The 26,658-nt window shown below is 37.1% G+C and overlaps 1 protein-coding gene across 1 annotated transcript; it reads left to right on the top strand.

Moving 5' to 3' along the window:
* Positions 1-2,387: 2,387 nt before the first annotated feature.
* On the top strand, positions 2,388-24,357 carry LOC139726311 (acyl-coenzyme A thioesterase 1-like). Its single transcript, XM_071637378.1, has 8 exons — positions 2,388-2,661; positions 14,677-14,914; positions 17,076-17,092; positions 17,694-17,887; positions 19,223-19,365; positions 20,290-20,404; positions 22,962-23,100; positions 24,209-24,357. Exons 1-8 carry the CDS (start codon positions 2,388-2,390, stop codon positions 24,355-24,357), a joined length of 1,269 nt encoding a protein of 422 aa, XP_071493479.1.
* The last annotated feature ends 2,301 nt before the right edge of the window (positions 24,358-26,658 follow it).

The following is a 26,658-nucleotide window of genomic DNA, read 5'->3' on the forward strand; positions in this document are numbered from 1 at the left end:
TCTGAAGCAAATCATTTTCACACAACAATAAAAAGAAAGAGAAAGTGGCACCAGAAATCTTAGTTGCGACCCCCCCCCCCTTTACAGAATTCCTGGATCCGCCCCTGCATCTTGTCTAGTCTAGGGTCCTACTGAGACGCCCTTTTTGGTGATTATAGCGCTCACTGATATACAATGAACTCTTGAATGAATCTCATAAGGATTGGAACGATCATCTCCCAGCATTTCCACTGATTCCCACTGATCAGTTACTAGCCTTCCCCTTTAAGGCACTGGAGGAGGCGAAGATTATTGATGAGATTTCTCAGTTAGGGCCTATTTGTACAAATCTATAAATGCGCTTGTTTGTCGAGCTTGAGGGCTGGCATGTCTGCGCACTGCAAGAGACAAATTTCCTCCAAAGACATTAACATCGTTGGCAGAATGAATATTATAAAGCAAGAGGAATCAGTTCATAATAGCCTTTCAACAAATAAGGTAGCTGTCTCCTTGGAAAATCTGCTTACTGAGCACGACATGGGTATTTGTGTGTCCCTCTCCCCTATTCTGCCTTTCGTTATCACAATATCATTATTCGTTTCATTAAGCAAGCAAAATATTCCGACTATGTAACAGCACCAAGAGATGTTCCACAAGATATCGGATACTTTGCATGATGAGACCTACACATGTATATATATTCGAAAACATATTTCATGTTCTTTATTTTTTCCTACTGTATAACAAAAATACTTCTCCACCCTCACATACTTGGAATCATGTGTGTCCATTCCTTGATCAGTATTAATCGGGGTCATCCCAATAAAGCAATGGCACATTAATAAGGACCATGTGTTCTACACCAGCCAAACAAGGACCACGAGTTCAACACTGAGCAAAAAAAAAAGAAGAAAAAGTTCACTGACAGGTATAATGAAATATGACGTAAGAGTTCGGCATCATATCACGGGGCTTAATTTGTCCGTCTCTATTGTGAGCCTAGTTTGACTGTTGTCTCACTCATGGGCCTTATTTTGCGTAGTGTCGAACTCATGGGCTGTATGATTTTTAAGTGTCGAACTCGTCACGTGCAAGATACTTTTTCTTTGATAATTGTTTAATTTCATACTATCGATCTTTTCGGTAAATAGACGTTTCAGAATATCTATAGGCCCGATTTATGTATATATATATATATATATATATATATATATTATATATTGTTATATATATATATATATATATATATATATATATATATTTCACAGTGTAATCCAATTATGCGCCATATATGTCTTAAGATATTTAAAAAAAAAAACGTATTTAAGCTATTTTTGCTGTCATGACTGACATGCAGTGCATCCACGCATAATGACAGTATAAAACATGTGAGAATTTAAGGTTAGATATACCCCAGGGGAATAACAGGTGGTAGATTTATTAAAAACAAAACACTAGTGCATAATGAACTCTTAATGATCGTAAACTTAATGTATCTCTAGTTAATAAGTGAAGATTTCATATCAATTTGTCAACTGCATTTTAAATAACAGACTTTCGCTTTTGTTTTCAAGAAGTGGCTTTAATTTTGCTTCATATGCCAAAGCATATAGATATATTGAGCATGATATGAATAATGCCACTGCCACGTTAGTTGGCAAATTCTTGGTATCTGAACTGCGAGTAACCTATTTACGGCGATGCTCTGACATTATTGGATGAATGCTCACACGAAGCCTCTTATCCTTCTCCTATAGTTTGGTGGATAACGTGATTATAGACCATTGTCGGTTAAAGGGACTGCACAGTACTGGTTGAGGTAAGGGATTCATGTTTTGAACATTTCTAAGTGAGATAATGAGAAACCTCTTATGAAATATGAAAGAGCATGTAATTTTGAGAAGGATTCAACGTTTATTTGAAGAAAATTGTTTTTGAAATGGCTGAGATATCCAAAAAAGTGATAATAATAAAAGGCGACATGCCCCAACTTTATTAGGATCTCTTTGTTTCACCTTGTTTTTGGATATCTCGGCCATATCAAAGCCGATTTTCATCGAATAAACTTTTAATACCCTTTAGAATTGCATGCTCTCTGACATCTCATAGAGTGGTTTCTGAATAGGCCCTATCTCGCAAAACGTTCAAAGCTAAATCCTCACCTCGACCAGAACTGTACACACCCTTTAAGAGCTTTGTAGTCGAGGCAAAGCAATGTCGCGTCACCGAATGATATAAAAACATGCGTTTGCACACGTATGAGGGGCAGAAAAGTAAATCGGTGCGCAATCGGAATTCCGTGACTGCTGCTTTCTTTTATCTCGGATATATAATAGACGAAATGACAATACATAACACGACCGACCGCATCTGAAACTGGTTTCTAACAAGCTGAGTGGCCAGTAAACATGGCTCTGGCAGGAATTGGGCACGAGTTTGCGAAGAGGACCGGCAGCCTGCTCATGTTCCCTAGATTCAATGGCTTAAAGCTATTCTATTCCAGACCAGCGATTAATATTCATCCACAGGATGGGATGATCGATGAGCAAGTGACCATTGGAGCAAGTGGCTTGGAACCTGGTCAACTGGTAATCCTGCGATCGAGCGTGAAGTCCGAATGCGGAAAATACTCTTTTCAAGCACACGCTACATACGAAGCTGATAGCCTTGGACATGTTAGTTGTGAGTACGACCCAAGACCCTTGTACAATGTACAAATCTCATTCACTTTTACTCTCTGTACTCCATTATCATAACCGGACCTGAATATATCTTATATATTGACCTTTATTTTTCCATCGGCATTATAAGTTGTGACTTAAAAATCAAACCTTTTATTTTTGTTAACTGTGAACATAGTGTGTTAACCATTACATATCACAGTCTATCGAATGAATAGTATAATAAATATACAGTACCATTGCAATGAAATATCACCGCAACTTATATACGTACAAATGACTGAGTCGCTATTCCACTATGCGTATTAGTCCATGGGCCAGGCCAGATATTGGTACCACCTGAGGTGGCAAAACCTTTTTGGTGTCATTTTGTTTGTCGGGCATAGATATGCTTATCAGGCTATGATAGCATTTCCAAATGAGTAGATTAGTCCTAATAAATGAATTTTTAACCAATTTGGTCTCGTTGTTATATCCCTATACTTCTGAATCGAGACTAACCGCTATACAAAGAAGAGCACCGTCTTCTGTATGTCCCACTGACCTACATATAGGTCAGTAGGTCAGTTGGGGTGCAGTCAGACCGCAACTCGGCTGTTAAAGGACAAGTTCACGTTCATAGACATGTGGGTTGAGTGAATGCAGCAATATTAGTAGAACACATCAGTGAGAGTTTGAGCAAAGTCGGACAATCCGTTAAAACTTTATGAATTTTTGAAGTTTCTGCTCAGTCACGGCTGGATGAAAAGACTTCTATAGCTTGTGATGTCACATTAATACAACGATATAAAGAAAGAATAAAGAAAATTCAACATATTTCCATTTTTTCGCATAACAAAAGAACACTCGACTTCTCTCCTTCAGAAGGCAGGGGGAATAATATTACCCTTAATGATTATTCAAAGAGTGAAGTTTTGTGAAATTCTCTTTTTATTTTCCTCATATAGTTGTACGCATGTGACATCATACACTGTAGTAGTCTTCTCTTCCAGAAGTGACTGCGCAGGTACTTAAAATATTCGTAACTTTTGAACGGGTTGTCCAATTTTCCTCAAACTTTCACTGATGTGTTCTACTAATATTGCTGCATTCTTTAAATCCTTATGTATATGAAGGTGATTTGTCCTTAATGAGTTCAAATAAAAAATGTGTCGTACGCGCAGGTCTTTGCGCATGTCCTTTTCAGCACCCGAGATTTTGCGAGATATTCAGAGACGAAGTGCATGGTCGACGAGATTCACTTATTGAGGACATGAAGAGCTACTATCCGTGATTAACTGACATGGTTTGTGAATCTTTGAAATAAATCACACCTTTTAATGCTTACATTTTACAAAATTAACATATTCTTATCTCTGCATTATATCGACATTTTCAAAACGACCCTGAGACAAATTATAACAAGGCTTTCTATTCATTGTTCACCCGACCCGTTCATAGGTTGAATCACCACATTAGTGACAGTCAACGTTCTATATACTTGCTATAATAGCACAGTAAGAACTGAATTGGTCCATCGCCTAGAAACCTATAAAAATTGACATTCTTGTCGAGTAAAAACCAGTGTGGCAATTTAAGATACATGAATGATCATTAATTGTGCCCCTAGAGTAGGCCTATCATTAGATAAATTACTCAGCGATACAGTGGATTGATATGGAATGATTATTCTAAAGGGCTTTTTACACTTGTAAATTTTTGCTTAGCCCCGGACCAACGGTGGGGCTAAGGGGGGGGGGGGGGGGGGGGGGCCTTAGCTAGCCCCACCGATAGTACGGTACTATCTGGCCCTGCAAAATAGCAGGGATTAGCACCGCAATTGCGGTGCCAAGCAAGTGAGTGTAAACAGAACGAAAAAATAACCCTGGGCTAAGCGACGGAGACGAAGTCCGACCCTCACTGACCAATCAGAAACGAGGTAATCAAGTGCTGCCGGTGCGTGCGTGTACGTGTACAGTACACAGCGTAATTATGAATATTCATGTGGTTTTGGAAAGTCCGGGGCTAAGAAATACGAGTGTAAAAAGGTCAGTTTTCTCCTTAGCCCCGGACAAGAGATAGTACGAAACTAAATGGCGAGTGTAAAAAGCTGAAAAAATTGGTACGGGACTAACGATAGTCCTGGGTCAGAGAAAGTCCGGGGTTAAGAAACACAAGTGTAAAAAGCCCTTAATACAGAATAGAAAGCCCCAAAGAGCTGATCATGTGTGCAAAGTAAGTGCTAGATCTTTTATAATTGATTTATATGCTATTCATTAATGCACATTACTCTATCTAAAGTTGTGTAAACAAAATCCGAGCCAAAGTTGAGCTGCACTGTCAATCAGAGTGGAGCGTTGTTCTTGTTGTTTACGTGGAGATGTTGCAGTTACCTGAGCCCGAGCGCGGTATACACACAATGTGCGCGCGCGCACACACACACACACACGCACACACACACCATAGGATCCTACACTGTTATCAACACATATTATAAAATGGGTTCAAGAATGTAGCCAACTGGAAGCGCTGAAATGAGTCACGTGTGCGTGCATTAATTTTTACTATCATGCACGGCCTTGCAAAAAAGCGTAAAGTCACTGACGTCACAATGTTTACACTAGCAGTGCGCACTTAATCAGTTGTTACAAGTGCGTCGCGCGCTACCATACGCGCTGTCAATCCTGTAAACAACTTCTCGTTCGGGCTGCCAGCCGGCCTTTCTTGTGCACAACAATCATGTGGCGTACGTATACGCGTATACGCTTATACGTACAGTACTTACATGTGCGGGATTTCCGAGTGCGACGTGCGTAAATGTTTGGGACGAACATCCTCGGACGTCTTGACCCACAAAGGTACGTGAAAAACGCTGACAAATGCTGTTAGTTTTCGAATTTTCGACCCATTTTATAAAACAAATGATGCACAGGATTATTTCGTGGCGTTAGTGGAGGCGTAGCTCACTCTCGGGTATTTACAATGTAGTGCAACATGCACTCGGCTTCGCCTCGTGCATGTTTCACAATTGTAAATACCCTCGAGTGCACTATACGCCTACACTAACGCACTCTATCCCGTGCATCATTTGTATAGTGTATCACTGTTATGTACAGTATTATAAAATGGGTTCAAGAATGTAGCCAATTGGAAGTGCTGAAATGAGTCACGTGTGCGTGCATTATTTTCTTCAGGTATGCACTAAGAAGAGTCTCTCTTTAGACAGGGCAGAGCCAGGCAAAAACTGCCTTTTTTTCCAGTCAAGGTTTTCTCACTTGATTCTGGTACTTTAGACCATACTTAACAAAATAAGCTTCTGCGCCATCTTGAAATCTGTCCCGAATCCAAGATGGCCGCCCAAAATCCAAAATGGCCGCCAGAGGACCTAAAAAGTGCCTTCTGTGGTTAAGATTTGTCCGGGGATGGGTTTTTTTAAACTCTATTTGATGATAAATGGTAAGAGGAATAAGATTCAGTGGATTAAAATTAGAATCAGTTTCTTTTTTATTGCGAAAATCCAACATGGCCGCCAGACGCAGCTCCCGAAATTAATAAATGTCATAATAACCGGAGGGCCAAACCCTAAAAACTCGCTTACTTAACGAGTGAGTTCCACTCTCTCTACAAACTAAGTAGACCATGCTTATTTTCAAATTTCTATTGTAACAAACAACATACCACTGGTCTACCTCAAAAAATTTGTTGCGAAAGCCTCCAAATCCAAAATGGCGTCCAAGATGGCCGCCATATTTACTGAATTTGCTATTTGAAAGATAGAATTTGATAGAAGCATCAGATTTCAACAAATGTGATGTCATATGAAAGAAAATTAAATTTCCTACAAGTTGATACCATTTTTGTGGGAGATTGCGATAACTGGATTGAGATTTTAAGGAAAAATACTCATTTTTTGATATTTTTCTGAAAAAAGGAAAATCATGAAAATGCTTGATTCAGCATAAATCAAAAAAAGACTGAAGGATTACCTTGAAACATTTTTAAGAATTTTGTTTAACATATAATTAATATTTGGAGAAAATTAGGGGTCAGTACCATTTGCGGTTCAGGAGTTATAATGTCTCAAACTTGAAAACTCACTATGTAAAAATTTCCACTTCAGCTGTGACAAGACCTTGTTTGTCGTATAGAGAGTCTGCACGCGCCAAGACTACTACACGCACCACTTGCACTGACGCTTGTAGCAGTGCCAGTGGTGCGTGTAGTAGTCTTAGTGTGCGCAGACTTTTTTGACAAACAAGAGTTTGTGCCTGCAAACTAACTTTTCATACCAAGTGGTAGCTCAGGTGACGCCGATCGCTATCATTTCAAAGTAGATTGTTCTGGAGCAGATGAGATGAAGCAAAAAATGTCTTTCAAATAGAGGTAGAAGCTTGAAACAACCATGCTATAGAAAGTTTAAAACAAAATTTGAATCAATCACTCAAAAACTTCAAGATTGCAGGCCATCAAAGCTGACATAGTTTATTGCGCCAAATTAAATGTATTATTTTAATTTTGGTACAATTTTGTCTGTTGTGCTAGCTATTTATAGTTTTTATATATTTTGAACATTTATAGTGCTATTTCAAACCGTCATGAGTTTTTATGGAGATATTTTTAAAACCAGTGATATTCTACTCCGTAAAAAAAAAAATCGAGTTGAAGTTTCATTTTTGAAGGAGTTAATAATGGAAATCAGTAAATTTAAAGTAAAATTGGAGGGAATTTTGAGTGAAAATTTTCATTTTCACTCATTTTAGAGTGACCTTAGGGATCACTCGTCACTCTTTGTGTGATCCCTGAGATCACTCTATAAAAGAAATGAAAATGAACATTTCCACTCTCGAGTGATCCTGATATCTAAAATGTGAAAGCATCTACCAATGGCATTAGTTCAATTCAATTTTGACACTATAACCCACATGAAATCAGCCTAAAACGATGTAAGAAAAATCTATTCACAGTGAATACACTTTCAGCATGCTTATTTGTAAATTCAATTCAATTCAATTCAAAGTTTTATTTCATTTTTCGACAAGAACATATAAACATCACTTCTTCTTTTTTGGTAACAGAAAATCAGGTGCTCAAAACTATGTGGGATGAAAAGAATACAATAATTGTAGCACCTTACAATCATTACAGATTATCATAAAACTTGAGTGATTTGAAGTAAGTAAACATTGTGGATAATTCGAAAAATGGAGGGACCCACTAAAAAAGACAAGTCTTGTAGAATGTGGGCCCCTCAGAAATGTGAATATACAGCATGAATAATCATTTTGGACAGTGTTATTTGAACAATATACTGAAAAGTAATTTCGCACAACACATTTAAAAGCAACTTTGAGGGAGGATGCTCGGATCAGAAGGGCTTTCAAGGACATGTACGGATCAGATATTATTACACATATGCCATCATCATTCACGTTTCTACAACAGCAGAGTAACATACAAGTACAAAAGCATATCTTTGGTACAGAAGCATTTCTTTTTTTAAATCAAAGATCGGGCCTTACCGAAACACTAAAATGAGCTCCACTCCCCCCCCCCCCCAAAAAAAAAAATAAATAAACCCTCAATATGGTTTAATCAAGGACAATATATATGATAGACAGCAATACAAGAAATTCTAAAAATATATCAAATTATTAATCAAGATTTGACTCTGACACAACACACTAAAGGTATTGTTTACCATTGGAAGAGATATCACATTCGATTTATATGTGCAGGTTAGTTGTATCACAAAACATTGTACCATGTAAAAATATATATATATGTATATATATATATATATATATATATATAATGAAGCCTAAAACATACGGAGATATCACCATTTCTTTTCAAGAAACCATAACATTGATAACTGTTGACAGCTTAGTATAAAAAACTAGAAATGTCGCTACGGCGACTGGTATGCCTCCGCCATAATGCATGGTTCTCCTAATAGGTCTATAGTACAATGTCTTGACAATGTGTGATGACAGTTTCACACAATTGGCAAAATATTAAAATGACAGGTTTGCCACAAATGTGCTGGATGTTCACTTTCCTAGAACTAGGTTCAATTGGATGAATGATTAAAACGTCAGAGTGCAGGTATTTGGGGAACTGATGATTTTTACTTGACTTTTGACCCTTTTATAAGTTTATGCATTGAGTAATTTTCAAGGTATTGAGAAAAAGTATAATTTCAGTATCAAATGGTAAAATAGCATTATCTAAACGTGTCCTTTGACCTTTGACCTCACAGTTCCAAAGAGAATCACTGTCAGGTAGAACATGCATAAATATCTAAGTTCCATGATGATACCTTGAGTTACTTTCGAGATATGGAGGAAAAAGTGCAATTAAGCACTTTCACTTGACCTTTGACCTTTTGACTTTTGACCTTTTGGCAAAAACTTCCCACAGAATATATATTTGGTAATACATGCATACATCAAGTTAAAAAAACCAAACCTTCAGGCATTGCATAAATATAAGTAGTGATATTTTGAGGAATTGACCTTGAACTTTGACCCCCTGACCTTTGACCCATGACCCCCAACTTTCCTAGATAATCACTGCCCATCGGTACAAGCATATATATACTAAGTTCCATGAAGATACCTTTAACCATTTGCGAGATATGGAGAAAAACATGAAATTTCAACCTTTTTTTTCACAAAATAACCTGTGACCTTTGACCTTTGAACCCATGACCCTAAAATCCAAACAAAGTATTATCCCCCAGGATATACCCTCATACCAAGTTTGATGTAAAACCACCACACGGTTCTTGAGATATCGACAAAAACAAAACGGGACGGACGTCCGGACGTACGGACGGACGGACGGACGGACGGACGGACGACCCGAAAACATAATGCCTCCGGCCACTTCGTTGGCGGAGGCATAAAAACATATCAGAACAATCTACTTTGAAATAATAACGATCAGCGTCACCTGAGCTACCACTTGGTATGAAAAGTTAGTTTGCAGGCACAAACTCTTGTTTGTCAAAAAAAGTCTGCGCGCACCAAGACTACTACACGCACCACTGGCACTGCTGCAAGCGTCAGTGCCAGTGGTGCGTGTAGTAGTCTTGGCGCGTGCAGACTCTCTTTACGACAAACAGGTCTTGTCACAGCTAAAGTGGAAATTTTTACATAGTGAGTTTTCAAGTTTGAGACATTATAACTCCTGAACCGCAAATGGTACTGACCCTTAATTTTCTCCAAATATTAATCATATGTTAAGCAACATTCTTAACAACGTTTCAAGATAATCCTTCAGTTTTTTTCTGATTTATGCTGCATCAAGCATTTTCATGATTTTCCTTTTTTCAGAAAAATATCAAAAAATGAGTATTTTCCCTTTATATCTCAATTCAGTTATCACAATCGCCCACAAAAATGGTATCAACTTGTAGGAAATTTAATTCTCTTTCATATGACATCACATTTGTTGAAATCTGATGCTTCTATCAAATTCTATCTTTCAAATAGCAAATTCAGTAAATATGGCGGCCATCTTGGACGCCATTTTGGATTTGGAGGCTTTCGCAACAAATTTTTTGAGGTAGACCAGTGGAATGTTGTTTGTTACAATAAAAATTTGAAAATAAGCATGGTCTACTTAGTTTGTAGAGAGAGTGGAACTCACTTGTTAAGTAAGCAAGTTTTTAGGGTTTGGCCCTCCGGTTATTATGACATTTATTAATTTCGGGAGCTGCGTCTGGCGGCCATGTTGGATTTTCGCAATAAAAAAGAAACTGATTCTAATTTAAATTCACTGAATCTTATTCCTCTTACCATTTATCATCAAATAGAGTAAAAAAAACCCATCCCCAGACAAATCTTAACCACAGAAGGCACTTTTTAGGTCCTCTGGCGGCCATTTTGGATATTTGGCGGCCATCTTGGATTTGGGACAGATTTCAAGATGGCGCAGAAGCTTATTTTGTTAAGTATGGTCTAAAGTACCAGAATCAAGTGAGAAAACCTTGACTGGAAAAAAAGGCAGTTTTTGCCTGGCTCTGCCCTGTCTACTTCCACCTCCCTGGCCTGACGTACGTCACAATGTTTTACACTAGCAGTGCGCACTCAATCAGTTGTTACAAGTGCGTCACGCGCTACTATACGCGCTGTCAATCCTGTAAACAACTTCTAGTTCGGGCCGCGGGCTGCCACAACAGCCGGCGGCCTTTCTTGTGCATAACAGTACGTGGCGTACGTATACTCTTATACGTACGTACAGTACTTATGTGCGGGATTTCCGAGTGCGACGTGCGTAAATGTTTGGGACGAACATCTTCGGACATCTTGACTTTTGAGCGAGTGCTACATGTAGCTGACTGGTATTGACCCACAAAGGTACGTGAATAATGCTGTTAGTTTTCGACCCATTTTATAAAACAAATGATGCACAGGATTATTTCGTGGCGAGTATTGACAACGGTTGCAAACATGCACTCGGCTGCGCCTCGTGCATGTCGCACCATTGTCAATACTCTCGAGCGCGCCGCACCTTCACTAACACACTCTATCCTGTGCATCATTAGTATACTAGTACACGTTTGCTGTCATTCCGTGAAGTTCATTCAACTCTCCACCACTCTCTACTCAGAGGGAATTAAACAATCAGGTACGCGTATTCGCGGCAAACTGAAATCTCGTCAAAAATCAACTGTACAACGCAATGATTTATCCTGCAATCTGACCCGTTCATAGAATCAGTCCACGTGAAAATATTATATTTTCATGGAATGTAATTGATTTTTATATTCCCTTTCATTTCAATCATGGTTTTTCTTTTTATTTCTTTATCCCCAGTATACATGTTTTTATCTTATATCAATCATTTTCATATTCACCACAAAGGAGTCAAACCTTGACTATTAGTAAAGGTTGACATTTCTCAAGGTCAACATGTGGGGGCGCCATTCATTACAATATAAAGAAATATAATGAAACCCATGACGTATTGCTTGGAATGGGTATATATATTGTTATCACATTTCATATTGCCAAAATATTAAATTTTGAGTTTACAGATTGATGATATGATGAACAAATGATATTACAGGCAAAGCTTGTGTGAAGCTAACACAAAATAAAAGGGTAGTCTTTGAAAAATGCTGTATTTTCGATTATTTCTATTATATCTATTGTGTCATGCCTATGTCATATAGAAAATAAAGGAAATAATAAGAAGACCATTTCCGGGTAATTCACAACCATAATTACTTCACATTTTGGTCCTTCAGCAAATTAGAGCCAAAAAAACTCCCAATTCATCCATTATTATTGTTAACTGAAATTGGAACAGAAAATCATGCAAAATCTGACGAACATGGTTGTCATTTTACGGTTGCCATGGCAACCAGCAATATCGGACAGAACTAAATTATATATCAAAATGTTTGTAATAAGATTTTAGGAAAAGTCACCAAATTTGGTTGAAATCGGGTAAAGGGTGTAGGCGTGGCAAACGAAAATATGGTGGGGGCACGATGTGCCCCCCCCCCCTTGAGCTTTAAAGTGGTCGAATTTCATCAAAGTAAAACTCTTCAGCTTTTTATCGATGTATAAATCATGTAGATTGCTTATGTCGTTTAGATTTACACACACTCTAAAAATGTGGTCTCCCAGCTCGTTACGTATTCATGTCCGCGAGGTCCATGCATACGCGTACAATAAATCCGAAGGCTTTTCAGGGCGTTGCGGTCTGACTGTATGTCCACAGGTGTTCTGTTGTGAACGCGCTGCGCTTAGTCTTTATTCAAGGCAGCGAAGGGAATATCCAAACGTTATGTTTTTGTTGTTGTTTTGGTTTTGGTTTTAATGGCGTGTATCACTAAAACCAAAACAACAGCGCTCAGTCTTTATTTAAGACGGCGAAGGGAATATCCAAAACTTATGATACAGTGTATATCCCTTTATCTAAGAACAAAAAAAAAAAGCAATTCCTCGTGGATTTTGCCGTATTTTTCAATTATTCATCATTTTCCGGTGAAAACGCTACGGTGAAAACGTTAATGCCACGCCAATGTCGCTTTATTTCCATCCAACAATGAAAGATAATGTAAAAACCATGTACCGGTACTCTACAATACATTATAATAAATAATACAAATGAACAGAGTGATTTTTGTTTAAAACTGATGTATTTATTGAGAGGGTAGTATAAAAACAGTACAGATAATCCCTTTTATTAGGAACTTTAGATATGATAACGGTACATTGTCTTGTTTTTTCTTTCTTAGCAGTGTTTACCAGAATATTGTTGTTAATCAGGCAAAAAAAACACACACACACACACACTCACACAGACACGGAAACAATTGTCACATAATGTAAAGACGCAGTATTGTAGCAGAAATTAAGAACACATTGACAGCACAATGAAGGTTAAAGAGACAAAAGAAGGGGGTGAGAAGAAAGAAAGAGAGATCTGATGGCACGCAACTCCATCACCAGCTGGAAGTACGAATGGAAGTCGTCCTGGAGATCAAGGCAATTTGTTACAATTCACTGTGCTTCTGTCTTAATATAACCGGTGAAATTTTGATGGTGTCATTTTTAGAGCATCATATGCTGAATATATTATGTGCCAAATTTCAGAGGAATTGGTTTAAAAACCTTGAAATTTTCAAAAGGTCACACTCTGCCTGTCTTTGGTCAAAGAGCGTCAAAAAATATTTGGTATTGGTCGGGTTAATGGCTGAAATATATGACTAAGCTACTACTCTCGAAATGCTATCATAGCAAAATATAATCCTTAGATATATGCCATTTCATAATGCACAACTAGAACTTGCCACCTCAGGTGGTACCAATAACCCATTTTTCGGGTCTTGGCCCATAGACTAATTATGTACAATGTAGGCCCTAACAATTGTGTTCCGTGTCCGTGTGTTTGTTTTGGGTTTTATTTTTTGCCTGATTGACAACAATATTCTGGTAACCACTGCTAAAAAGAAAAACAAAACAAAACAATGTACCGTTATCATATTTAAAGTTCCTAATAAAAGGGATTATCTATACTGTTTTTATACTACCCTCTAAACAAATACATCAGTTTTAAACAACATCACTCTGTTCATTTACAATATTATTTATAATAATGTATTGTAGTGTCCCGGTACATTGTTTTTGCATTATCTTTCATTGTTGGATGGAAATAAAGCGACATTGGCGTGGTGTTAGCTTTTTCGCCGTAGCGTTTTCACTGGAAAATGATGAATAATTGAAAAATACGGCAAAATTCAAGAGGAATTGCTTTTTTTTTTCTTCTTTTTGCTGTTTGTAGATAAAGGGATAGTATTATAAGCTTTGGGTATTCCCTTCGCCGTCTTGAATAAAGACTAAGCGCACCGCATGACAGCTGTGGACATCATAACCCTTTGGATATTCCCTTCGCTGCCTTGAATAAAGACTAAGCGCACCGCGTTTACAGCAGAACACCTATGGACATACCACCGTCTGTGTCTCTAGTTGGGTGGGACATACAGAAGACAGTGCTCTTCTTTGGATAACGGTTAGTTTCGATTCAGAAGTATAGGGATGTAAAAACGAGACCAAATTAGTTAAAAATTCATTTATTATGACTAAGCTACTCATTTGGAAATACTATCAAAGCTTGATAAGCATATCTATGCCCGACAAACAAAATGACACCAAAAAGGTTTTGCCACCTCAGGTGGTACCAATAACCCATTTTTCGGGTCTTGGCCCATGGACTATATTAACTAATTTAACGCAACAGCTCTTCAGTTTAGTTTGAACGTGAAGTGTAGAGTACCTGGATTATAACTTATATAATACATCGATTTTTATCAAAAGCTTCAATGGAAATTATGAATTCGAAAAAGTGTTTATTTCTTTTTTGTTGAGTGTGTGTGTGTATATATATGTATGTATACATACATGCATGATGTATGCAATATTGTAATAACACAAAACCATAGATATCAATTTGCGTGTGTGTGTTAAGAGTGGAAGTGAAGTGACTTTAATTGCATTTACTCTGCGTCTGTTCCCGTCAGTGAGTGAACAACCGTCACTGGGAGGGACGTATTTAGGACTTCAGCCCATGGGACTGCTGTGGGGAATGGTTCCTGACGCGAAATCCGCCAAAAAGAAGGCTAGACTAGTCAAAACCAATCCAGACATACACCACTGGGTGTACACTTTCGATCTGTGCGACGGAAATGTGCCCAACGTAGACCAAGGCCCCGGAGGAATTCTCGCCTCCGAAACCGCAACAAGACGTTTTATCGCACCGTATGTGGAAGTGAGCAACGTTAATTGCGAATCATTCCAAGGAACCCTTTACCTACCGAATGAAACTGGTAAATATGAAAAACAGCTAGCATCGTTTACACTTTGTCGTTTTATCATGTACAATTTATAGTAATCCAAAAACGGGATATTAATCATCATGTCCATTTGAACGCGTGGGATCTCAAGACCACAATATTGGAAAAATAATATGAATAGACCGTTACTTGGACAAATTTCTCTTATAAGCCTTCATTTTTTTCATTTTCATTTTATTTCAACACGGTAATAAAAAGGAAACTTGCTCAGCCATCGGCTGTTATTCAGCAAATCCGTGCATGTATGCAATATAACAGAACGAAAACATAGATTCAGTAACAGCGTATAACCATGATTGAAAATGAGAACAAAAAGAAAACACAAAGAAAGAGAAAAAGTATATCTACATATAACAGCACATGAAAAAAATGCAGACATTGACAAGAGATTGACATAAAACAAATCGCTTAACATAATAGGAAACTTTACGATATCTTGATATGATATATAACGGAGTGGATATCAAACTACAACTGCTGCTGTTTCAAGTGAAACCTGAAATTATTACAACTCATAATCTTAATGTTATCTGGAAGATCGTCCCACACTTTACATCCCCTGTATTGTAAACTTCTACGTTTAAAATTAGTTGAAAATCTACATAACTCAAATTTTAACATATTGCATCTGAAAAGATAATTTGTATATTTAAATGAAAACACAACTCACACCATGGGGATAAACCCCATGAGAAATTTTATGCATGGCCCTGTAACATTCTGCGTCTCTGTCTTATTTTAATAATAGAAATACTTAATTGATCATATATTAATTGTGTTGGATACCTTCAAATAACTTTCAGAACGGTACGCAATGCCTGATTTTGCAATCTTTGCAATCTATGAATTAACATTTTATTGCAAATTGACCACACTACATTACAGTAATCAAATCTTCCTTGCATAAAACTCTTAAAATATATCAATGCTGTCTGTTGTGTTATACAGTCATTACCCACATCTTACAGAAAACCCCATTCGATTTGCTTCAGTGGTCAAAGAGAAATGAGGAATTTTGTAGAAGATGTCGGGAATCTCTTTTGTCCAAGTTCTGTCTATTATTCACGCATTAGTGCATTGAATTGCTAAAATTGGAAAAATTAGACTCATGACATGCTTTACAACAATCTACATTTCTCTGTGACCGCTTAACCAAATTGAATGAGGTTTACTGCGAAATAGAGTTAAGATGTTATATTTTAAGGCCCCGAAGTAACACTTAGACAGGTCGATCATTTGGGATGTTATCAATTCGAAAATTCGATTGTAATTTTTGAGGGGCATAGTGCAGTATGTCCCTCAAAAATTACAATCAGATTTTCGCATTGATAACATCCAATATGATTATTTTTTTCAATGCTACTTCAGGATCTTAAAACATAACATCTTAGCTCTATTTTGCAGAAATCCCCATTCGATTTGGTTAAGCGGTCACAGAGAAATGGGGATTGTAGTAAAGCATGTCATGAGTCTGATTCTTCCAAGTTCAGCACTTCGATGATTTTGTGCGTGAACAATAGACAGAACTTGGACAAAAGAGATTCCCGACATCCTCTACAAAATTCCTCATTTCTCTTTGACCACAAAAGCAAATCGAATGGGGTTTTCGGTAAGATGTGGGCAATGAGTTATAGTTTCATACCCTGAATTTGTATTTAGATTGATGCAATATCTTTAAAGATATCATTGCGTAGGGCCCCGTTGTAATTTTTTTTGGGGACATACGGTATAAGGTCGTATTCGCTTCAATAAATATATTCTACTTATTATTTCCTTTGATATTTTTCCAGTATGCTGATCCCAATTCAAATGTTCATCAATAACAAAGCCAAGATATGTAATATGTGTTACTCGTTTAATTTCATATGATTTGATATGCACATTAAATTGTTTACACTTTTTAATCGTTGGAAAGCATGGAAGGGGCTTTGAACGTAGCACTACTAATGAGCAAATCTTAGGGAAATATTTTGCTTAAATGCAAAAGATCACTTCACCGATAAAAAAATAGGAGTGTCAGGTCTAATTATGCATGTTTTCTGTGAAATTTATTCATGTTCTCACAGCGGGGGCTTACAGGAAGGTAATATGCAGTGTAATGTAGAAAAACAAATTAGCAGGCTTAATTTGTGTGGCAGTATATTCGTAATATTTCTGTTGATGTCAGTGTTAAAATATTTGGGTTATGTTTTGACAACACAACTAAGCAGGACATTGAAAGGTAATTGCAAAAAAGTCTTATTTTCTATCGTCCCCTGACATATCACAGCGATTTTGTGCTGATAAAAGGACAATGATATTTTCGCGCACTCATAGAGACTTGTTGAGCATCTCTATTCAAAACAGAATGAACATTATTTGTTATACTTGTAGGACAATAACCAGTTAGGGTAATAAATATTTCCTCATTCCCGGATGAAAGATGTATTTTTTAAGGACTAACTAAAGACAGTAAATGAAACATGAAAATGACGATCGAGACAAACATATGCAACAACGTAGCAAATATATGGCAGTCAATATGCCTCATTTCCATACGAGTCATTGCAGGCATGTAACAGTCATGTTAAGTTAAAGCTGAAAAAGCTGACAGTTGACATTTACATTTACACTTTCCTTCATCTTTTCGGTGGGAAAGTAATACGTATCATGGGTATTTATCCTTGGCAATAACTCTGAAACAGTCGCCCCGTCACGACTACCTCTGATCATTGAGATGGCCGGACTAGCCCCCAGAAGTGTGCAGGACAGGCCTCAACTTCTGGCCTCCCATGGGTTTGCAGTCCTTGATTTTAATTACTTCGCAGCCATTGGAGAGGCTCTCTTGACAGGTGCACCAAAAGGGCAGAATGCCTACCTTGATTGCAAGCTGTTTTATGTAAGTCCAAGAAAATTTCCGTACATCCCTGTCAGTTCTCGTGCGACCTAACAATGTGTGTCGGTTGTTTTTCAATTATTTAAAAAAAAAGTCAATATGATATTACGTGCGTAATTGACCGAAAAAGCCCGTTTACTAAGCTACTCAAAGTTACGACTACTTCCCTTTGTGGACCTAGTCTTTTTGATATAATTTCATATCCATTCATTAATAACAAAAATATGTATACGTTATACTGGACAAACAAAGAGTTCTTACCACACTAACAATACTAATGCACCAAAAACAACTTCTGAATGCTGACTTGTATCGTAGACATGTGTTCATAGGGTCATAGTGGTTATACTAATCAAACGTAGATGAAGAACTTATTTTTCTTGGGAGAAAAGACCTAATTAAACAATGGCGTGTATGGATGAGTCCATTTGAATTTTCTATATTGCTCCAATGTACAAAAGTAAAGTTGTTACAAGAGAGGAAGGTAGCGCGATCAAGGGCTGATCTGTAACTTTTGGTCTTTTTAATTATTTTCTTTGCATACTTAAACAATGCGCATGTAGTAGCATTTATCAATATTTACGTGAGTACTTTGGTCTTCGTGTATTGATTTTTCTTTTTTTTCCATAGCAATATACTGTATGTTATTAAAAGTCCACCATACTCTATTTACATTTCGGGATGTAGGCCGTCATATTTATTCTGCGTCTTGTTGCATAAGAGTGTAAGATACATTGACAACATACTGCGATAATCATCATGGATAGATTGGCTCTCAGAAAACGAAAATTGATGTAGAATGATACTAAGAGAATATCTATGTAATTTTGCAAAACAAACAAACAAACAGACAAACAAAACAATATGGATTCCAGTTTCCTAAAAGACCGGCATTCGATGCTTTTCCTTATATGGACTTAATGTAATGAATGGATCACATCTTCATTTCCTTACCAAATTAAAAACAAGTTTAAAGTATATACTTGCATAAAGTTCTTCGCACTGTGGTTCCATACATCATACATGGCTGAATGAAACATGTTATAAGGCAAAATAAGAATATGCCGTGGAATAAAAGGACATAGTCGTAAAAGAACGACAAGCTTTATACAAGATTTCTCTTTTCCATCTTTCTTTTATTTCCGTTTTTATACTAAAGCGTTGCACTGCCCACTTTTGGCACACAGTGTGAGTATAGGCCTACATAGAGAGCAGAGACCAACATTATCAGAATAACACTACGTAACTGCGGCATAGTCATATATTATGTGCAAATTTGGACCGTCTACGTAAGATACATTTTTGTATGTTATGCCTGTGATGTCTCTCGAAACCCAGGACATTGTCGAATATGCCCAGAGACATCCCCGTATTGATGACACGAGGATTGGTATCAGCGCTGGGTGTACGGGCGGCTCATTGGCACTCAGCGCAGTACCCAGGCTTACAGGTTTCCCCGTGCGCTGCATTTCGGTGCAAAGGTGCTTGGATGTCCTCTTTTATTACATGGGAATTCAAACACCGGACGGTTCCCTAATTCATCCTGCACCACTGATGTAAGCATTTGTTGGAATTCTCTCATAGCATCCTTTTACGTTGTATAGATTCTTTTTCCTCTTTTTTTTTTTTTTTTTTTTTTGGGGGGGGGGGGGTATCAAACATTATGAATCCAGTGTTCTATACTCTCTCAATAGTAGGCTGTGCTGTTTCTTTCGTGTTTGAACGCTTTTCCAGTGTTCCATGTTTCATGCAGTCTCCTTCATTTTTCATTATTCTTTTTTTTTTTTTGGGGGGGGGGGTGGAGGGGTTTATGTCACCCTTGACCCCTCACACATTTTAAGCTATGGACTGATGGAGTTGTGATAATAATAATGTTAGCAATGCTAAATACTTGCCACTGTAGTAGTTTTATCTTATACCGAGTTGACAGTTAAGTTAACTGTAAACAACACGCGTTGCAGTGTGATGTCATTGGAATTTGCGAGTTAAATATGGAATATCAGTTGTTACTAACATTGATTGTTGAAACCGTACTTCACGTGAGAAATTTAATTTCGTGTTATTTCCTCACAATTGCCTAATGTTTGGGGTTTTTTTAACACAACAAATTTACAAATTATTATTTTATCCACACTAATGATGACTAGATTTTTATGAAATTGTCTCAATCACCAATTTCACTAAAACAGATATATCACATGCTGTGAGCAAAGGGAAATGTAGTGGTAGTAGGAAGTGTATTAGATATTTCCTCTCATCGGTAGTAGTGTATGGAGCGTCTTTATCCAGTAAAATATCCTGAAGAGGTGATAATATTATGCTCTTATCTTTTGTCTGTTTATATGAAAAATGAATTGTATAGTCCTAAAAACCCTCGCTTTTATATGTCCATTTCTCTGATCAAGGAGCGAGGACAGGTATACGAGTGTCATGCCGAGCGAGGATGGCACCCTGTTTGTAACGACTGACTTCGATCATCATGTATATGACGCGGCAAATCATGAAGACTATGTGGCCCCAGTAGGTGACATGCAGTTTGACGTCATTCGTTATCCTTAATGAAGATTATCATAATAATCAGTACAATAATACTCTATGAATCCATTATTTTAAAATTGTATCCAAAATTTTGGACGATAGGCTTACAGAGACAATAGTGACATTACATGTATAATGGCTCCTATTTTAAAACTGCAATGATGTGATGGCACCGTCGCGATGGATACCACTATTTCATGTAATATAGCTATATATATATAACTATATATATATATATATATATATATATATACATATATATATATATATATATAACTATATATATATATATACATATATATATATATATATATATATATATATATAATGATATATAGTTTAATACATTATATACATTATTATATGTGACCGTGCATCACGCAAAACGAACAAAGAGTCGCACACAGTGATTTTGTGTAAGGACTGAAAATACATGTACATGTAGGTGAAATAGGTTAACCTAACCAATCTTGAGTTTTTCATATTTTCTGAAAGAGCAAGTCTTTTTCTATATTATATTAAAGTTTAGGATCATATAACAAAATTGCGTTTTGAGCAGTTTTTCTTGAACACTTTTTGGTGGAATAGTGTGATTAGTTGTTTCTCATTGAATCCTCGTCCCATTTCTCAAAAACCCTGTCCATACACTTCACTTTCAACTTTCAACAAGAATGATGCTACTGCATTGAAAGTTGGCATTTATCATGCCCAGAATGTGTTAAGAAATCATGCTCAATTTCAGCTTAATTTTATAATCCCTTCATTGTCGATGCTCAGGTGGTCAACATCCTGTTTTTTGTTCCATTCATCCCACAGCTACCATAACTCGGTTAAGATTAAGCACTTGAATAGACCCTGTACTTCAGAGCCTCTTTTCTCAGTTCACATTTTCCAGACTGTGTGCTTTCTTTCCAATATTTAGATAGGTTAGAAGAGTCCATTTGAAATGAGTTATACATCATTCTAAAGCTTACAGTCTGCTCTTTCAGAATCTACTCTTAACTAAAAATCCATTTCTGGTGACTTTTTGTTTGTTGTGTGATGCAGGGTCACATATAATAATGTCACAATAGAGGAATGCACTTAATGCCACTACAATGTATATATATAATATATATATATATATATATATATATATAGAGAGAGAGAGAGAGAGAGAGAGAGAGAGAGAGAGGGGGGGGACAGAAAGGGAGAGGGAGAAAGCAGGAGAGAGAGAGAGAATAATGTTGTTACGTGTGTGTGTGTAAACAATTACGGTAATCAAAATGATGGTACTAATGGTCCTGACGATTCACTTATCCACCATGTCTCGAACATATATATATATATATATATATATATATATATATATATATTATACATATATATATATATATATATATATATATATTATACATATATATATTTTTTTTGGGGGGGGGGCGGGGGTGGGTAATCTTTATGAGCAGAAGGACAGAGAACGTGATTAAAAATACTGACCATAGCATTTACTAAGGAGATTCAAAGAGCCCAAGCCAAGCAACAGTTGTATTTTCTCAGTTGACTAATATTTCTGGGGCATAATGGCATTGAATCAAGAAAGAAAAAACATTCAAAGCCAAAAGTTTCCTGAAAGGAGAATTTTGCAAAATCACGTCTTTCATGTGTTATAGGTGGAGAATCTGACTATTCCAACCCTATTCCTTGTCTGCGGTGATGATCAACTTGTGCCAACTGAAAAATGTATGATCAGAGTGAGTATATTGACGTCTCTGTTGTTGTTTATGTTTGAAATTTGGCCCGCTGATAATTAAAGAAAATCATACGACTCGAGCAACACCGACAATTGTGTTATGCCAGAAGACGCTGCGAACCATACGAAGGTATATTCTGAAATGCTGAACCATAATGTAGAAATACCATTAGTATGACTAATGATTCTTGACAATTTGTACATTCGCATGTACTCGCGAGTTTCTTTGCTTGAGTTTCACTTTGCCAGTTATTCGTTTTACTCTTTTGTGTACCAATCACCCATTTATAATATTTACTTTGGGCACTGTGGTCGATCAAAATGTAGGAAGTATATGTAATTGCTATAACGTGTAATCTACCAAGGGGAAACCTCCACCTTATACTCTGTCCCAGCGAGCTTTTTTTTTTTTGCAAGCTTGCATAGTTCATGTATACGAACCAAATGGAACCAAATGAGATGTACTGGTAAATACAATCAAAGTATAAGTGAAACAACTGCAATTGAGAATCAATGTATTTCAGTCGGGGGCGGCCACCTCCAGTGTTGATAGGAAGAACTTTTGTAATAAAGAGTCCCTCACGAAACAGGTGTCCAAACCTTATCCAATTATGTACACTTTGAACAAGCATGGGAAGTAGTAAAGCAAAACGGAATATTCGTAATGCTGGCAAAAAGAAAAAGAAAGGAAAACCTCTAGAGTTTGAATTTACTGGACTTACATAATTTTATAATCTGTGAATAGAAATCACAATAGCAAAAATAACAGGAACAGCACCGATTGATTGTTATATTTACGTCCGAAAGGCGGCAGAGCGGATGAGACAAGCTGGAAACGGCCATCTTGTAGACTTCGTCCATCTTCCCGGTGCTGGTCACCTTCTGCAATCCCCTTACCTTCCTCTCTGTACGGAATCATCTATGTACTTGCCTGATGTTTTGGATGGTAAGTCAGACATTAAGAATCAGACATTTTTTTATAAGGTGAAGCTAGCATTCTGTTTTAAAAAAAACCTACATACGTAAATATTGCTTTTACTCACATGCTTCTAAATTCATTTCAGCTGTTAAATTTTCTAACATAGCTGCTGACCTCGTTATGTGGAAACGCTGAAGATAAGTGTTGAAATCCTTTTTCCAAGTAATATTAGCTTAGTGTCATTCTTAATTTTATCATAATTCAACACAGCTGGTAAATTTAGAACATGGCACATGAAATTTCCTCTATATGTACCATTCGATGATTTATTATTTCTTTGATTCCCCAATACTTTCCTTTACTGATAAGTAAAATGATAGATAAAATTACAGTTACAATCCTCTCTCATGAACTCGAATAAACCTAGTATGAAATATTGCCGGTCCTTATCAGTTTTATTAGACAGAAGCATCTCAAAGTTTACAATTCAATCAAATTCAATTCAATTCAATTCAATTCAATTCAAATGTTTGTTTCCATCATCAAAAAGAAAAAAAGGACATGATTCAAAGCGGTACAAGTTTTCGATTTGCCTTTCACTCGTCTGATAAGGCCAGTTTTTTTTTTTCAAATACAATATAAAGAATATGCACGAGTAATGTCATAAAAAAAGAAACAACGCACTTAAAAAGTAAACATCCATAACGATGGAAAACAGTGTTCCACTAAAAGGTCAAGCTTGAAAGACGTGGAACACTACAAGGACAACACCATAATTTGTTTTTATCAATGAAATATATTCATATCAAATTCATCTATATACTAATGTACATTTATTCATTGATATATGATATAAAATGCGAGAGGCAGTATTAGCGTTAAAACATCGAACTAACAATTTCATATGACATTGTGTCTGTGTGTGTTCATGTACTTCTAATATAACCTGACGACAGTAATGACATGATGAATGACATTATTTGTTTGAAGTAGTGCCATTTTAACGTTCAAAATATTAGTCACAGATGCACATACTATCCTCGACTGCTTAAAACAGTATTGCCTATCATGATTATCTTCTGAAAGATATAATTCAAAGGTCAAACACATTCCTAATGTACCTCTGATCCAACAGCCGCCCACTACGCCCGCTGGGGAGGCGAACCGAAGCTGCATGCAGAGGCGCAAGTGAAAGCATGGCAGAAGACTCTCGACTTCTTCAGAAAGCATCTTGGTCCTGTAGAGCCTTTGAGACAGGACTGTCTGTCCACTACATCTGTCTAAAATGTTACGCTTGCTTACATTTATTCTGACTGAAATGTGAAGATTATATGTGTGGATTCAATCAGACTGTTTATATAGCAAACATGGACCGACAGCGCCTGCAAACCAACAGAATTACTAATAGCAACAACTATAGGACACTGCCTCTGCTGTAAAGGGACTCTACCCAAAGAACTCAAGATTGAGGTCTTAAAGGGGAAGGCTAGTAACTGATCAGTGGGAATCAGTGGAAATGCTGGGAGATGATTGTTCCAATCCTTATGGGATTCATTCAAGAGTTCATTGTATATCTATTGTTGTGTGAAAATGATTTGCTTCAGAACGGTCTCATATTCAAGTAATGTGCAGATTAATGCTCCGTCACTGACCAGGGACGCTAACCTGGAAGCATTAAACTGCACATTACTTGAATATGAGACCATTCTGAAGCAAATCATTTTCACACAACAATAGATATACAATGAACTCTTGAATGAATCCCATAAGGATTGGAACAATCATCTCCCAGCATTTCCACTGATTCCCACTTTAAGGGCTTTCTACACTTGTAAATGTTTGCGTAGTCCCGTACCAACGGTGGGGCTAAGCCCCCCCCCCCCCCCCTTAGCCCCACCGTTGGTACGGGACTATCCTTAGCCCACTTTCTGTTTACACTCGTTTTTGCCAAAGTGGGCTAGCCCCACCGATAGTCCGGTACTATCTGGCCCTGCAAAATAGCAGGGTTACACCGCAATTGCGGTGCCAAGCAAGTGAGTGTAAACAGAACGAAAAAATAATCCGGGGCTTAACGACGGAGACGAAGTGCAACCCCCACTGACCAATCAGAAACGAGGTAATCAAGTGCCGCCGGTGCGTGCGTGTACGTGTACGTGTACAGTGCACAGCGTAATCATGAATATTCATGTGGTTTGGAAAATCCGGGGCTAAGAAACACGAGTGTAAAATGGTCAGTTTTCTCCTTAGCTCCGGACCAGAGATACGGGACTAATTGGCCAGTGTAAAAAGCTGAAAAAATTGGTACGGGACTAACGATAGTCCTGGGTCAGAGAAAGTCCGGGGTTAAGAAACACAAGTGTAAAAAGGGCTTAAGTCACTGATCCCCAACAGCTGATGGCTGTCTATAATCTTCTAAAATTTGTTTTGCCGTATGATGAGGATTTCAGCGATGGCGAAGCCACCAGAAAATCGAGTTTTACGTTTTGTGTGCTTTTTTTTTTTCGCTCAGGATTACAGCAGTTGTCAACTTAGCCTTTTACAAGAGCCGTCAAAACTTAACCTTAGTATGAAGGTCTGCAAGTATTAACAATAATAATGATGATGATGATAATAATAATAATAATGATAATAATAATAATAATAATGATAATAATAATGATAATAATAAAAATTACTCGTTCAGATTTATAGTGGTCTGTATTTCTAACCCATCACAACCTTATTTACAGCCTAATGCAAGCCTATCCATGGCAAAGAAAGGCTTTGTTGGAGGAAGACAAATTCAAAACTCAATACCGTAATGAAGGCATTTAAGGATTTGGAAAAGGATTTCTTTAACCCTTTCAGTGAAAACGAGATCAATGTGCATACATTTCGAACACATTCCTCTGGACAGGAAAATCAACGTGGTGTGCAGAGGGTTATTCATGTTGAAAAAAATCAACAACAAAAGTGGAAAATGCAATGTGTATTTGGCAAGTTTTTCAAAGGCCCCCCCCCAAAAAAAAGAGATGAGGATATCTTGAAGTATCACAAAAGAAACTAACGATTTATTTACCCGTCATCTCTCTTCAGGTCATTAGTCATCTAATCTGATAACGCTCACCGTTACTATATCATTTCGAACAACGTGAGTGTTCAAAGAGCAACATTTCGTTACTGAATTGATTATGTTATTGAAATATTGACTTTACTACTTAGCAAAATAACTGGATGGCACCACCCACAGTGTTTGTGTTTGTGGTGTGCGAGGACTGTATTTGTAACTATTTATTTCCAGAAAAGTCTTTGCGTATAATTGTACATTTTGTGTCATAGAAGTCATCGGCAATGACTACTTGTATTTTGTCACTTAGTATTCACAAAACTTTACTTTTTGAATAAAGTGCATATTTCTTCCATATGCTACAGACGTATGCTAAGGGTAATTTTATTCCCCCTGCCTTCTGAAAGAGAGAAGTCGAGTGTTCTTTTGTTATGCGAGAAAAATGGAAATATGTTGAATTTTCTTTATTCTTTCATTATATCGTTGTACTCATGTGACATCACAAGCTATAGTAGTCTTTTCATCCAGCCGTGACTGAG

The sequence above is a fragment of the Diadema antillarum genome, unplaced genomic scaffold, assembly GCF_040938485.1.
Source record: "Diadema antillarum isolate AM-2024a unplaced genomic scaffold, OU_Dant_1.0 seq00000082_RagTag, whole genome shotgun sequence".
In the NCBI taxonomy this organism is placed as follows: Eukaryota; Metazoa; Echinodermata; class Echinoidea; order Diadematoida; family Diadematidae; genus Diadema; species Diadema antillarum.

What these genes read in the sequence shown, in the direction of transcription:
- LOC139726311 (XM_071637378.1), top strand. Translation starts at nt 2,388, where the DNA reads ATGGCTCTGGCAGGAATTGGGCACGAGTTTGCGAAGAGGACCGGCAGC. An exon ending in TTGATTGCAAGCTGTTTTAT is followed by an intron (nt 17,888 to 19,222) that starts GTAAGTCCAAGA and finishes CTCGAAACCCAG; the next exon opens with GACATTGTCGAATATGCCCA. An exon ending in ATGAAGACTATGTGGCCCCA is followed by an intron (nt 20,405 to 22,961) that starts GTAGGTGACATG and finishes TACGTCCGAAAG; the next exon opens with GCGGCAGAGCGGATGAGACA.